Source organism: Anas acuta, chromosome 3, assembly GCF_963932015.1.
Source record: "Anas acuta chromosome 3, bAnaAcu1.1, whole genome shotgun sequence".
Classification (NCBI taxonomy): Eukaryota; Metazoa; Chordata; class Aves; order Anseriformes; family Anatidae; genus Anas; species Anas acuta.
The window spans coordinates 40268208-40284014 of NC_088981.1; the positions used below are offsets into that span (position 1 = coordinate 40268208).

The following is a 15807-nucleotide window of genomic DNA, read 5'->3' on the forward strand; positions in this document are numbered from 1 at the left end:
TCCACAACTTTTAGGTAATAAAGAATGTTGAACCTGCAAGGTATAAAAGCAGAGTGCTGAATGTATAAATGAACAAACCAACCCATCTGTTGGTCGGACTGCTCCCTGGCATGTTTGGGATTCGTCTTACTGCCACAAATACTGAACTGGTTTAAATCTGAGTAACTCTATTGACTTATTTACCTCCTTGGGGCTCTGGCTTATACTAGTATTGTTCCCCACCCTTCAGTTTTCTTAATAACATTAGTATTTTTGCAAGAATCCTGTTAGCCTTTTTCTTCTGTTGAGCTTTTGAGCAGTTATATCAACAGTACTCAAAATATTCTACAGCAGTCACAGGAAGATCTACTTCCCTGCAAATAATACCACTGACAGCATGGTAAAATTATCCGTATAATGCTTTGAAAAACTCATTTTTCCGGAAGAATTTTCAATTGCCAGCCTATTTTACTTTTTCAGATCTGCTCTTCCAGCAAACAGCAGGTTCCACAAAAAATATCAGTTCTCTCCAACCAGGCTTAGTCACTGACAAACGATGACCAGACATGCAGCAGGTATTTAAAGAAGTGGGAACAAAACCTGCAGCAGATCATTTGCAGACAGCCCAAAGAAGGGAAATGATACTGAAATACTCTTCATGGGGAGCAGTATGTGAAAACCAATCCAGAAACATGATGTGTCAGCCTGATAAAAACACACTGCCATGAAGCTGTGGACAAGAATGGGAAGAGGCAAAAAAATCAGTTTTCTTCCAATGTCACAATTTTAGTCATCAAACCTAACCTTGTCAGCGCTCCCATTCCTTATCCCTGCCTCACTGACCTCTGTGTATGAAGCAAAACAGCACTAGAGATGCAATGACACACACAGCCAAGATTTGGTTTTATTGAATCCTAAACAAATTAGACTTGTTTAACATTTGCTTTATGTGCTTGGGGCTATAAATCAAGTAAGTTATTAAATGACTTGTTAAAGGCCTGATTCTTTTCTCTCCTGAGGTAATCAAAATTTATCACACAACCTCATTCCTCTGGGAAATGCCTCCCTTAGACTGGATTATTTAGCGCAGAAAGCACTGTGTGATGCCTTTGGTTTGTCAGTAAATCTAAAACTGTTCTGTTTATCTGGATTCACAACTCCATCTATTTCTCATCCACTTGTGCACTTACCAGACCCCACTTCAATTCAGTTTATGTCTCAAACCTATAATCGAATCATGCAATTTCAGAACACAATAAAACAGAACAGTAAAAATGTAACTGCTTAGTTCTAAGAACTTGGTAAAAACACCACCACCGCCAAAAAAAAAAAAAAACCCACACCAAAAAAAACACCAAAAAAACACAGGGCCATCGACATAAACTTATCCAATACAGTGTAAGTGGGTTGCCTGGAGTAATTTTTCTTTTTAAAAGAATTTAAACTGAAAACTGCTGAATTGAAAAATGTTATGTTAAACCTTCTGAGAGGAAAAAAAAACTCAGTCAAAAGCAAACACCAGACTGCATGCTCTAACCACTCAATATGCCTTGATTGTGCTTTGATGTAATTTCAAAAATGCCTAGTAGCTACCCAGAAATGTGGCTTGACCTTTTTTTTTTTCCCTGTCTCAATTTCTATTATGCCAGTATCTGCTGCTCTGTTTAACAAAGGTAGAAACACTTACTCAGTTTAAGACTGTAATTAGAAAGAGATGAAAATATTGAAAGGCACAACATGGAAAGCAAATGTACAAGAGCTCAGCAAGATTTTTCTTGTGAGGGTACACTAGGTTTTCTAATTTAATTTCATATGTAATGTATTTAGTGCAGACTGCATCATCATCTTGGATAAAAAACACCTTGAAAAGAATTTAACATTTTTTTTTTTCCAGGAAAGCTAAAGGGTGTTGTACATGCTTAGCAGTTTTTGAAACCAAAACTTAAATGGTTTTTAGGCATGTTGTTATGTAGAAAAAAAAATCTAGGGGCACATTTAACACAAAAAGAAACAATTTTCTTACATGTACTACGTGTTATTTTACCAATATGTAAATAAGAAATAGAATAAAAATTTCCTATCAGCTTCTCCAACCTTCCTTTCGCTATGAATATCCTTTTTTTTTCTTCTTTATTTCCTTTTAGTTGATACTTGCTAAGAATCCATTACATGGATTTCATGTAATGAAATTTCATGGCAGACGATACCAAGCCAGAGAGAGTTTGGATATGAATTGAGACAATTTTTTTTCTAACACCAAAAGAAGCCTGAGTTAAAGGACTTGACTCATGTTTTGATAGCTTTGAAATAAGCAGTGATTTTAGGATGAACATGAACTGCTGTAATCAAGTACTATCGAGCTATGTGCCATTTTAGCCTCTCACTTACACAAAAGTAGAATACTACAGCCTGTTCATTTGCCTCTCTATCAGTTTAACAGTTTGCATATGTTTGATTTGGAAGGGAGAAAGATCTGTACTGTATCTGTCTTATAAACTGATGTTATACACACGCGATAAAATATATGATACCTGGTAAAGTCAGAAATGAATGCTCGTGAAACCCTCCCAGCACACACACACACACACACAAAAATAACAAAAACAAGAGCTGTCTCCATCTAATCCCTTTAAGATCTGCCCCTCTCCCCCAACTTTTCATGTTAGTTAACTTAATACAAAAGAATAAAGCAAAAAATATATATGCATTTAATATACAAGAATCATAGTATCAAAATGTCTCCTTTTGATCATCACAACTCAGCTGATGCACTGTTACCTTCCCTTACCTTCCCGAGTGTGTTCCTATTGCAACCACTGCTCCGCTGGGATGGAAGTCAGCGCAGTGCCCTGGTTCCTAAATAATGAGGCATGTACATGTTATTTTCCTGTCCACTCTACACACCAAAGCTACCCTAAAAGCCTAACATGAATTGACAGAAGAAAATCTACTTAGCTAGCACACTTGCAATTCACAGATTTTTTTTTAACCTATCACTGATGTACTACATGACCTTCTCATAAGTAAAAAGCTGAAATTCTGTGTAAGAATATGCTGTCTACACATATCCTTGTACAAGACAGAATTCACAAACCAACAATGACAATAAGGAAGGATTTCTGAAGCCATACCTTTTACATCTGCATGATAACCTCTGCAGATAGATTTAGTAATTGGGAAAAAAAGCTAAACTGTAACAAGTACAAATGACTTGGAGTTTTATCCTGACTTGGACTGCTAGAATGGCATTGGACAATGATAATCAGATTAGTGTATATACAACTTCTGAAGAGCTGTGTTAAGCTTATCAAAGCTTCTGAATGGCTTTTTAATGCCATAGTTTCAGGATTTTTGCTTCTTTCAATGACATAGGGCAAGGGTGCTTCAGATAATTAAAGCTTTTTGCTATTTTCCAGTTTTATATTTAATGTTAAAGGGTTGACATACATCTAGCAGCCTGGTCCATTCCAGTGTGTGGTCCACAGAGTTCCACATACAAACTTGCCTATCTTGAGCACATGTTAAAAATAAGTCTTTGAAAGGATGCGATGCCAGTCCCCAGAGCTCATCTGTATGACCCTGTAAAGAACATGTATGTGATTTAATAACAAATAACACAAAGAGTCTCAAATTAGCACACCATCAGGGAAGCTCTAACAATTTCGAGTAATCATTCAAAAAAAATCAGTGTACTCACCTGTACCTCTACTAGGAAACCATCATTAAATGTTCCCCGCAAAACAAAGTTTCGTGAAGTACCCACTAAAAATTGATCTGCTTTTCCTTCTGCTACTGCTCTGATTGTTCCATATTGATCAGGAACCTAGGAAGAGAAACGTTTATAAAGCCACATCATGTATCTTAATAGGCACTTATTTTTGAAGTCTATTAATAGCGTACTATAACAGTACCAGAACTGCAGTTCTCACAGCACAAAGGAATAATCTTATCACACATACAATAGATCAGGACTTGACCCAAAACTTACCTCATTTATTTGTTCAGTACAGGCATATAAAACAGGACCTCTCTCCAAAAAAATCACAATTATTTCATTTTAATAGGTATTAGTAGAAAAAAAAAAATACAAGAGTTCCATGGACTTTTATGCATAAAACACACCAAATAAATGTACTCCACATTCTTACAACTCATCATATAAGGATAGGAATAATATATATATATATACATATATAGTTACTGTTTACTTTTCAAAACACATTGTGAAAATTAAGAAGGATCTTGTAGCCCACAGTAAATGCTTCCTGATTTCCTTAATGCTTCCTGATTAACCTTACGTAAATGTTCATATGCCTTATGTCAGCAATGACTCCAAGTTTTATTGAGTTTGCTTATTGCATGCTTGAATTCTAATACAGTGCTCTACTTTACAGCATACGTTTGTTTGATTTTTCTAAATGATTTTGCATTAGAAAACATGCTAACTTTAATATTAGCCACATAGGATAGAAAATCATTATAAGTGTTCACAAAGCTATCTACCAGGGCTCTGGTAATATTTCTCAACATAAAAAATTAGGTTTAACATAACATATTAAAAAAAGGAAAACAGAGACACTGATACGAATAGTGTGTTACTAAAGCCGAAGAGCTGTACAGGGTAACTCAAAATGGACTTAGTCTCAGCCAGGCTTTGTAAAGGTCAATGGACTCAAGATAGTAACAAACTCTTTTTCTTAACATATGTGCTAAGTTCGATCTAAATGTTTCTAGAAATGGACACAAGTGGAGTAAACAATTACTAGAAAAACTTTTTAAGAACATACTATTTCAAAAGGCCATCTTATTGTGAGGACAAAATAAGTATTTTCTTTTTCAAAATATATACTTTTTTCCGGTTCACCCCCATCACTGTCATACAGCCAAATCAGAAACATACATCGACACTAAATAGCTGTTTTTAAGATAAAGTCAAGAGAAGTTCCTCAACCTAACTAATTTTTGAAGAGTAGCCATATATATCCTACTGATATTTCTATATAATGTCAAAAACTTTATATGAAAATAAAATCCTGGTAACATTGTCTTTGTCCAGACAGACAAACTTAAGAAAAACATGAGCAAATTAATGAAAATCCTCAAAAAATGGGTGAATAAAAGAAACTAAGGAAGGAGAAAAGAAAAACCCCATATGGGCTTATTTCATGGCTGAAAATTGATATGCTTATTATAAAACGCCCTCATCCACTTAAAAGACAGAAACTAAAAGACAGAAAACAGAAGATGCTAAATACTGATACTCCAAGGAGTGGGGAGGGCTCAGGCTTCCTAGTCATACATTGAAAATGCAATTTCTTTGTCACTCTTGCCTTCTTACCTCAATTTCCCTTTCGGGATTCAAATCATGATCCCACAGGATGATCTTTCGGTCTTTCCCACCTCCCGTTAGCAGCATTCCATTCCTCATCTGACAGAGGGTAAATACACTGCCATCATGAGCTTTGATTTGTCTGCTTATCTGATATACACCTACATGCATGAAAAGAAAATAATACAGAACGCTACTCACTTTTTCACCTGAGGTTTACAAGAAGCTGTACATTTTGGCGTAAGAATAAAGTAGCAATGTACAACCAATAATTACAATTGCACTGTTGGGCTATTAGTATTGCATTAGTACTGCAAACACAAGGTGGTAGTGTTTTCTTACAGGATAAAGGGATAAAACAAAAGGCCTCCCTTTTTCAAGAGAAACTTTTTTGAGATTGACTGCCCTAAAACTTGTGAAGGCAAAAACATGTATTTGCAAAATACTTCAAATTTTCTGCTATCCAAAAGAACACAATTTTTTCATATACAAGGAAAACTGTCTGAAAAATATTTAGTAAGCAATCATTAGAAAAGAATTAGAAAAAGTTCTTTCATTAAAAGAAACTCAAAGACTTGTCTGAAGTCTCATGGGAATAAAAAAAAAGGGGGAAAAAAGTAAATTATTTAAAGGAAAAGTTCCAGGATGCAGGATGCTAATATCTGACACTCGATGTGTCAGATAATTAAACAGCATTTGGCATCTATCAATATAGTAGTCTACTCTGAGGAAAACACATGAAAGAATGACAGAGTAAAACCGAACAAGAAAAGGTGTTAAAAGAGAACCTTTTGCATCCCAATTGTGTCTGTATTTGAAAAGAATTGCTGTAGAAAATTGTGTTTTAATAAAGCAAGATTCTGAGGCTTTGAAGATTTGCATATATACAAGCAGCAGTCACAGAAAAACTCTAAACACCATCCAAATAAATGCCAACTTAATTAAGCTGACTATGCCTACAGCTCGTCAGTTCAAGTTGGCGTGCTCTCACTTTGTGAAAAAGTTTGAGATAAGAACTGTGACCAATTCTCATGGGATGAACCAACGAAAATATATTCCATATAACCATATTCAGTTACACTGATGTAATAAATGTTATATTTGTTAACTTTTAGTATTATACAGGTTAAAGGTTATTTTGCATAAGAAGAACCTCAAAATTAAATATCAGACAATTTGTTAAATTACTTTTCCATTGCAGTTAGCTTGAAGGAAAAAAAAATCTACCTACAAAAACAGACTTACCTTTAAATATTTGCTTTTTACATGAATGTTTTCCTGGCATACCAATTTAACCCAGAGTGTTTGAAATAGTTGCCAAGTAAAATAAATTATCCTTGAAATTATAAATTACCTTAGGGCTCAGCTGTGCCAGGTCTGCATAAATTTGGTAACAAATAGTTTTTCTTTCTTTTCTACAAAACCTTTGCCATAAAGACCAAGTTTAACTCAAAGTGCAAAAAAAATGTTTTTTAAACTATATTTTATAGCCAGGACTTGTACACTGTCTTAACTAGATACTCTTATTTGCATAATTGGTACAGATGTAAATTACATTTTCCCTTCACACACAAGTCTTCTTAACAATATTCTCCTGAGACCAAGCATGGTACAACGTTAAGTCTTAAGAAGTTAATTTAGCCTGCACAGCCTTTTTCAAATCACAGGATGAAAGGAAATCTGATTAGCTTCACAATTTTATAATGCAAAACATTTAGATAAACTAGTTTTCATTCACTTCAGGCACAGTCTCATAAATTACTGATAAACCCTAGATTGTGTTTAAGTCACCAAATTCATGAGACCTGAAGGAATTTAATACCAGTTGTTAATACAAGAAGTGTACATGCACAGCTAAGTTTTTTTCCCTATTACTATTCTAATGCAATTCTTTATGTTTGTCTTCTACAGATAGACTAATCTGCAATTAACTGTGAATGTATCCTACCTTTAGGTCCTTTTCCTGGAGTAGATTCTACAGTAGTTTTGCCCCATATAAGTATTATCCCACCTGAGTCTCCAGTGAGCACATCACCATTTCCCAAAAAAGCCAAACACTGAACAAATTTGGGTTTTTCATATTTCTGAAACAAAATAAACAGAAGGAAGGGATAATTGCTTGTATTCTAAATAGTTATAATAACATATCCATTCCCATATAACTCTGAAAACATAAAAATCTTTTTGTTGTTGTTGTTGTTTGTTTACCTCTCTGTTCAAACAGTATAAGGTGACAACAGCGCAAATTTGTAGATAGCATGAACAGATCCTTCCAGTGATTTAAAACTGACCTCATATCAAGACATTCTTACCCCAAATATCCCTTGCTTTCTTGATAATGAATTGCCACTCCAGGTCCAAAAAAATATATGAGATTTGCCACATGTTATTATAGTATTTGCATCAGTTGGATGGAATTCCACAGCGAGAACAACTTCATTTGTAGTCTGAAATAACAGAAATAATATTTATTCAGATGTTCACATCCTAATTTTACTAGCAACTCATGTAAAATTACAAGTTTCAGAACAAAGATAGGAGGAACTACATAGGATGTTGTATGTATACAAAAATCCGTAAGTGTTCCCTGATAAATTGACTGTGTGAATAACTTCACATATCATTTAAGTATTGCTTTTTCCCATATTCATAAGGTGTTTTGTTTCTTTGTTTGTTTTTAATTTTTTATTGCTAATAAAACTTCAGTAAAAAAAAATTCAGACTGCAATCTACAAATGTACTTATACCAAGAATCAATGTTCAGAATTTGATTCAGACAGAAATGAAAATAAGGAATGTCTAGAAGTGCGTATGTGTGTGTATATATATAATATAAACAATTACAGGCTGAACCATCACTTCAGCTCTTTAAAGTGTCCAGGATTTTTTTGATTTTTTTGATTTTTTAATTAGGAAAATATTAAGAGAATTATTTTATTTGGACTGGTCCTTATGGAAGAGTAAAAGTTAATTAGAAATATTCCAGTATTCAAAACCCTTTCAGAATACAAATTCAGAATACATTTCTTTTGTGCCCTTATACAACCCATCAGAATTACACAGTTGTTTCCATGTAAAACCAAGTTTATGTCTCAAAAAATTACTATATTTTTGTAATGAAAACATCTGCATTTTAGAATAGGTATTTGTGCAATATTTACCTTTATTTCTGCTACTTTTGATTTCTTCTGCCAATCCCACACAGTAAGCATATGCTCATTAGAGTCATCAATTACGCACAAATGAGTACCAGAATCCTAAAGGAAAAAGAATAAGAGGTGCTGAAAAAGAACTATTAAGCCCTGTTCAAACAAGGGGCATGTCAGTAATATTTAAAAGACACAGAAGTACAAGTAAAAATTTAGTAAATCCCTTTTAAGGGATTTCCTTTTTTTCTTAGAGGTAAGACATATTTTTGTATAATCACACCACGTATCATCATGCTTCAAAAAATATTCTAAGAAAGCTTTAAAGATACCCAAATCTTTATCTTTTTTTCTTTTTTTTTTTCCTTTCTTTCTTACTCTTTCGTATTATCATACTAGTAGCATAAGTGTTTATTCCTTTTTCTAGTCTGCAAATACTTTGTTTTTCCCCAGGTTCCAGAACACACAGTTCTGCTTGTGGTTTTCTTTCTTAAATGTCACCATCACATACACACAACTTTGCAATAGTAACATTTTGAAAGGACATCTCTTTTTTTTTTTTTTTTTTTCCCCCTTACAGAACATTAAGTGCCAAGCAGTTTCATTATGTAGTTGGTAAAACTAGAGCGAGGGTAACACTTTATGAACAAAATGATGTTTACAGAAGCAAGAAGATTGATATCTTCTGTATTAAATAACTGAAATGTCTTATTTTTAAAAATTCTACAACAAAACAGTAAATGTAGCTATGCAGAATTAAAGGAATTGACAGAGATTCTTAGAACAAAAACATACTTATTCACAGCAACACATACTTGCACAAACCAGTTGTTTCAAGGACATTTGTAGAAAGTTTTGGAGGAGGCCTTATTTATTTTAAAGTTGATTCTTGCAGTTCAGCCAGCATTCTCTAACAAATTATGAAAATAGAGGTGGCTGAAATTTCTGTTCCCAAATACTAACACTGTTATGAGCAGCAATATGCAAACATACTTTCCAATTAAGTGGAAAAAAAAACACCTTGAAACAGTATTGGTGATATAGACAGTTCTTGCATAGTTTAGTGGGATTATGTGATTAAAAACATAGTTCTACTAGATACTTAACATTCAACTTTCAGTCTAATAAAAACTAGAACATGATATTCAAAAGAATTCCTTAGTGTTTTGTTTATTATTTTTAATTTTTATTATTAAATGCTGAAAAATGCATTTATTCATCTGAAAAGAAAGCAGGGTTTAAAAATTTCCTGGTTTGTTACAGCAATAGGAATTACAGTGTTTCCCTCACATTATTTTATTTATGCTACACCCTATTTATAAAGAAGTTTATATCCTGAAAGTCAATACCTATACATAACTAAGTAATGTTTCAAAGTTTAGTGAAGCTGCAGCAAGGGAGCATAAGCATTTATTTTCAACAAGTTTTCCCTGGAGAGCCTCAAAACACAACTGTACAGTCGTACAGTCCTAAGCAGTCTGCCCTGGATGAGTTATTTCCATAGGTCCCTTCCCAAATTAATTGTTCTGTGCTTCAGAACAATTTCTCTATAAGCAAAATACAGCTGATACCTTTTTTCTCTCTCTTTTTTTTTTTTTTTTTGATACATTTATTCTCTGGCACTTGCATTTATTCTCTGGCACTTGCATTCTTGGATGCAACAATCACAGCGTGGGTTTTCAAGAGGTCTGATATGTCTTAATGTTTTGGCAAAAGCACAAAGGTAGCTTAAACATTAAAATACATGTCTTTTATACAAAATAAACTCAGCAGCAATTTTGAAATTAGAATTTTATCAGTGCCAAACAACACATTTCTGTTTAGTACTACTACTTCTGATAAATTTTGTGGGCTTAGTGACAAGACTTTTGTTTTTTATTCTATGCAAAATTAAGAAGCACGAATTGAATAAACTATACCTTAGGAAAATGGCAGAGGATTTTTATTTATTTTTGTATTTATTAAGTTTTCTGTTGGTGCATAAAAACCTATTCCAGTTGTGCAAACAGAAAAGTTACCCCTTCCATAAGAACTCACTAAAATGTCTTCATGAACCTCAGTAATAAACTTGCTTTTAACATATAAATAAACAAAAGCTCCCCACCAAACCCAGCAGAGATTTCAATTTCTACTCAAGGTATGTCAGTGTCTGCTATTTATATGTAGTGCTAGTTTGTTGCCACAATTTTACATCTGCAATTTCCTGTTTTTTCACCTCACTTGCTGTCAGCTGTTTTTATAGAGTATGCATAAACTTTACTGACACACTTTTAGTACCAAAGCAGGTCAGGTAGGAAATCGCATTCAGAAATTTCAGTTCAGAGACTTGCCAGTTGACACAGGGTTGGCTGACTGATGTAAAACACACTAGGTAGCAGCACCCATCTTACCGCTTTTGAAAAATCCAGGCACCCCACTCCACGCTCAAAAGTCCCCAGGCCGATGACCTGCAGCGTCACCAGGCTCACCGAGTCCCACACTCTAACATGGGGCTGCAAGGGCTGTACAAAAGCAACAGGACAAATGGGTGTCACCAGTGGCAAAAGTGTCAAACACAGGCTTAAAATTATGTCAAGCTACCCAAATTGCAAACTGTGGACTGAAATGCATATGGCCTCTGTTAATGCTGCTGCTGGATTGTATCTTGAACCTCAAAAGGCAAGAGTCAAGACAGTTTCTGCCCACCACGCACAAGCTGCAAACATCAAGAAGGCATTTGGTAGCTGTGAAAAATAAATCTCAGCCCAATTCAAACCATTGAACAAAAATAGAAGAGTCATATTGCATTTCAAACCCCAGACCTAAAAATCTCATACAGCAATTGAAACAAGCGATCAAACCCTATTTTTTAAAACATAAAAGTATGCAAATAATAATAATAATAATAATAAAAAAAAAAAAAAAAAAAACACGCCAAAAAACAATGTTGGTGCACTGAGTCATCTAACCATAACCAGTGAATGAAAACCTCCATGGCAATATTTCATCCAAGTGCTATCCCAAAGCAAGTTAGCTGCATAAATGTGAAACAATTATAAATGCAGTGGGAATTAAATTGTCTTAAGGACAGCATTCACCATAAAAAAAAAATAAAATCATAAGATTAAACAAATACTCAGTGGAAAATAAGACACTAAGTTAAACACCTGAGAAAGGGTTGTACTTAACATGTTTCTGCACTTCAAAGTATCTGATTTATTTTTTTTTCCCCTCCATCTGTAACTTCAGGAAGATAATCCGATTATTCAAATTGTGATAGAGTTCAACATCAGCCAGGGACACGAGCATTTAACTATGCTTGTCCTCAACTGAGCAAGTTTGTAGGGCAGCTTGGCACACCTTCTCCCAAAGTTGGCTTCCTTTCCCATGAAGCCTTAGGAGTACACAGACCCACTGTACTGGGGTCTTGTTTTCCTCTGGGAAGTTATTGAAAAATATGTGACAGAAATGATATGGCTTTATAGATCAATTACAAGGTCCAGATTTGCCTTCAGAATTAAAACCAAGTTTCTTATGTTACAGATAAAAGACTATGAGCTTCTTCTCTTTTTGATGTATGGCTGAGTACTTCCATGGTACTATCTTTTGCTAGAGATACTACTGTTACCTTAGAAACAGCACAATATCTCAGTATATGCAATGCATTACAAAAATAACTGCAAACAGAAGGTGATGATAAAATTAAAACACTCACACACACAAATACCACAAAAAAAAAAAAAAACAACAACACATTTTTTCATTTTTTCCTGATTTTCAGAACAAGAGACTATTGCTTGACAGCTCTATTACTTACCCTTCCATCTTTATCCACTCCAGCTAACTGTCCTGTTGCAATTCTAATTTTGTCTGGATGAACTGCAAGACTAAGACAGACAGAAATATGACTCGCTTTTGCTGTCATTGGCCTTCAAAACTGAAAGCTTTTTTTTTTTTCTTTTGTTTTCAACAGAAGTTCAGAAAGACACTTATGATCCTAGATCCCACTTTTAATAAGACAGCTTGAATGCTTTCCTTGACAGACTATTTCATGGCATATTTTACTGCAAAATCCTGATGGGTTGATCAGGTTTTTGCAATGGCTGCAGGCACGCAACCAGGAGTGCCCAAAGAGCCACCTTCACATGTGCTCAGACAAATAAATTTCAGGTTTGCATTATATCGGGAGTCCACTGTAACAAAACAGCAATGTCCCATGTTGAACTTCCAAGACATTATTTTTTGCCATGTTTATAAGCATTAGAGCATACTTCATGTCCAAATCAAGAGATAGCATGAAACTGAGCAAAAATGGTTGAAAAGATGGCTGAAGGCATGTGCACCCAGGAGTCAGGCCTTACTGCTTCTTGAATATTGAAATGAGTTACTGATATAATTTTACTAATGAAAATCTCCAGTACGGTGCATTTTTAGTGTAAGTCAAAATCTGCTTTTGTTTTGAAGACCATGTTAAAAAACAGATACTGTAATTTCGAAGTCTATGTCCTCTTACTCCTACTTATTTTTTGACTAGCCTTCTCATTTTCTTTCTTTGTATTATTACAAGGTGAAGAAACAAGAAAATAAAAACAGGCAAGGGGGAGCAGTGGAGAGGGGCTGAAGAAGTCAGAGTGATGAGCACCAAAATGTTTACAATTCAGTCTAGTTTTCTGAATGAACATGAAGATTAACAAGACTAGCAACAAGATTGGGTAGACATGTGTGGTGCCAGGAGTTGGACTCGATGATCCTTGTGGGTCCTTTCCAATTCAGGATATTCTATGATTCTAAGACTAACAGCATTACTCCCATAGCAAGCAATTACAGTTGTCAAAGCAGAGCCAGGAAAAAAGAGGTTTAGAGAGCAACTCCTTTCTTCCATTCAGGTACAGCAAAGAGCCTATGTTTACCTTGAAACCAAAGCCCAATGCTGCTCTTCAGACTAACATTGTAGAGTGATGAACCTTTGCACCAACAATGATGTTGGCTTCGATTTTTCTGCTTTTATGTTTTGTTTGCAAGTGTCTTTCTTGTATGCCAGATGGTCTTAATACTTGGATGGGGCGTCCATTAAAAAAATTATAAAATTACTGCTCAGTCTTCCATTTGGTTTCCTAATTCTCCTTTAAGTCTACACCTTTGCCATACTGCCTTTAAATTCCTGATCTAGAATTAGGCTGATGACCATTTTTAATTATTGGGACATCTATTTAGAATAATTTATGCAGATATCCTGTCTCTAATCTGGCAATTCTACAGTATCTATGTATCAAAGTTTATATTTAAGCCAGAAAACCTAAGCTAATGTGGACTGTTCTATTACCATTCATTTGTAAGGCATTTAATACACTGAAATTTACAGGGACTGATGAAACAGAAAATAACTGCAATCATGATGACATTAAGGAGATCACAGATACAGTGAGAAAATTTTAAAAATAAATACATTCCTGAATTATGACACACACACACACACAAATGTTTTATACTAACCATTTAACGCAGTCCGTATGACCCAGGTAGTGTCGCTGAGTTCTCTCCTCATAGTTAAATAGTACCACCACTGATGCTATGAAATATACAATTTCTCCGGTAGGAAGGAGGTAAACATTGGCTCGACAATCTCTTCCACGATACCCATATCTATACATTTATATATTTTTAGAGTCAAGGTTTTCATAATCACTGTATATCACACACATACAAGAAAATCCAACAAATTTTGAAAGGATTCCTGGGGAGCTCTCATGCCATGAAGTGATCCTTATGTTTTCCTCTGAAACTACAGCACAATTTCACTAACAGTTTAAAAAAAAAAAATTAAGAATATGATCAGACTTCAGAAATCCAAACCACTTAAAGTGATATTCATTGACGTAAAAATAAAACGTGCATAACGTACACTGAGGCAAAACAAACGTAGCTGTGTCACTATATAGAAATCCTTAATGTGAATTTTCATTAGGTAACAGCAAGACGTCACGGTACAGGCTGTAGATCTTTTTTCAGTAACAGAGCTTGGGCAACCCCATGCCAGGGACCAGCATATTGGTTTTGTCCGGCCTTTCAAAATAAGCGTGTGAAAATTCCTAACGCCCTTCAGAAAAAAGCAAGCTTCAGCACAGCAGCTGCCAAGTCCAGAAAATAGTTCTTAAGAACATTTTAGAGTATTTTTAAAGGAAACAAATCTCAAAATGAACTGACACAAGGAAAAATAATCTACCTCAAACTACCCAAAATATATAAAAGGGATGATTTTTGTAGAAAACCTGTATAACTACCATGACACTAACAACATTCAGATGTTTTATGCACTACAATCAAGACATGACTTAGCACTGATCAAATGTAACTGTATCTTGATATTACTTTGAAGCTGGTGCAACTTTCTTCATCCAGGTTATTAATACGTCTGTGTGCCTGTGTTTCAGTTCCAGGGTCACTCTTTACTAGCAAAATCAACACTCAGACTTGAACAGCAGCTTTGAAGCCTTATATATATATATATACACACATACATATATATATATAAATACATATATATATATATATATATATATATACATATATATATATATATATACATATATATACATATGTATTTATATGTATGTATATATATAATTTCCTCATTGTGTCCTGCACTCTTCAGGGAGAGGTTCCCTCTTTAGTGCCAACTAATATACCTAGAACAGCAGGAGATGCCTCAAGCAACTTTAGGTAAAGGATTCCAAGGTCTTGGTTAATGAGATAGATAGGATAAAGTAAAAGACCAACATGGAGAAAGCTGCATGGGTTAAGCTGGCCCTCTCATAATTACAGGTGCAGGTGCAGTAGCACAGGTTTTGGAGTTTTTAAACCAAAATCTCCTTGCTTGACAGCCTGGCCTCTGTTCTTGAACAAGAACTACTTCTCTAACAAAAATACCACCCAATGCCACCCTCCACATCCAAAAAACACCTCACAACATGAGTAGCAAATATAGGTCTTTCCTCTTTTGTAGTTACTGAAACTACAGGGATGTAGTCCCTGTAGCCCATCAAATTACAAGACTACTGTACCACAAGAACACTTGCAAAATTAAACATGTTCATTTAATAATGTAAATAAATAGTGGTTCAAAGAGGGACACTGCATTCAGTTACAAGTCTTTTTAGAGTAAGAAAAAGAAAAAACGTTTCTATCTTGCTGTCTTCCCTTTACTACAGAAGAACACAATGGCACCTCTGAAGCTAAGCTTGCTTAGCAAATAACGTGAAGAGAAATGCTGATACAACACAATGCTGAGAGCATGAAAAAGGATGTTTCAGTTTCTCCTTTATCAGTATTTACCTTCACACTAAATTTTCCTCTCCTCTTTCAAACACCAGTGGA

General features: G+C 34.7%; 1 protein-coding gene across 10 annotated transcripts in view; it reads right to left on the reverse strand.

The window, feature by feature from the left end:
* The window catches only part of EML4 (EMAP like 4), a 203732-nt gene that overhangs the window by 17633 nt on the left and 170292 nt on the right, over positions 1–15807 (reverse strand). For all 10 annotated transcript variants that reach the window (XM_068676743.1, XM_068676742.1, XM_068676741.1 and 7 more), the window contains 10 exons: positions 13927–14076; positions 12251–12320; positions 10845–10955; positions 8470–8565; positions 7621–7755; positions 7257–7392; positions 5318–5469; positions 3677–3802; positions 3427–3558; positions 2768–2835 (listed from right to left, as the gene is read on the reverse strand). In XM_068676743.1, coding sequence (XP_068532844.1) covers positions 2768–2835; positions 3427–3558; positions 3677–3802; positions 5318–5469; positions 7257–7392; positions 7621–7755; positions 8470–8565; positions 10845–10955; positions 12251–12320; positions 13927–14076 — 1176 coding nt within the window. The remainder of the gene's footprint in view (positions 1–2767; positions 2836–3426; positions 3559–3676; positions 3803–5317; positions 5470–7256; positions 7393–7620; positions 7756–8469; positions 8566–10844; positions 10956–12250; positions 12321–13926; positions 14077–15807) is intronic.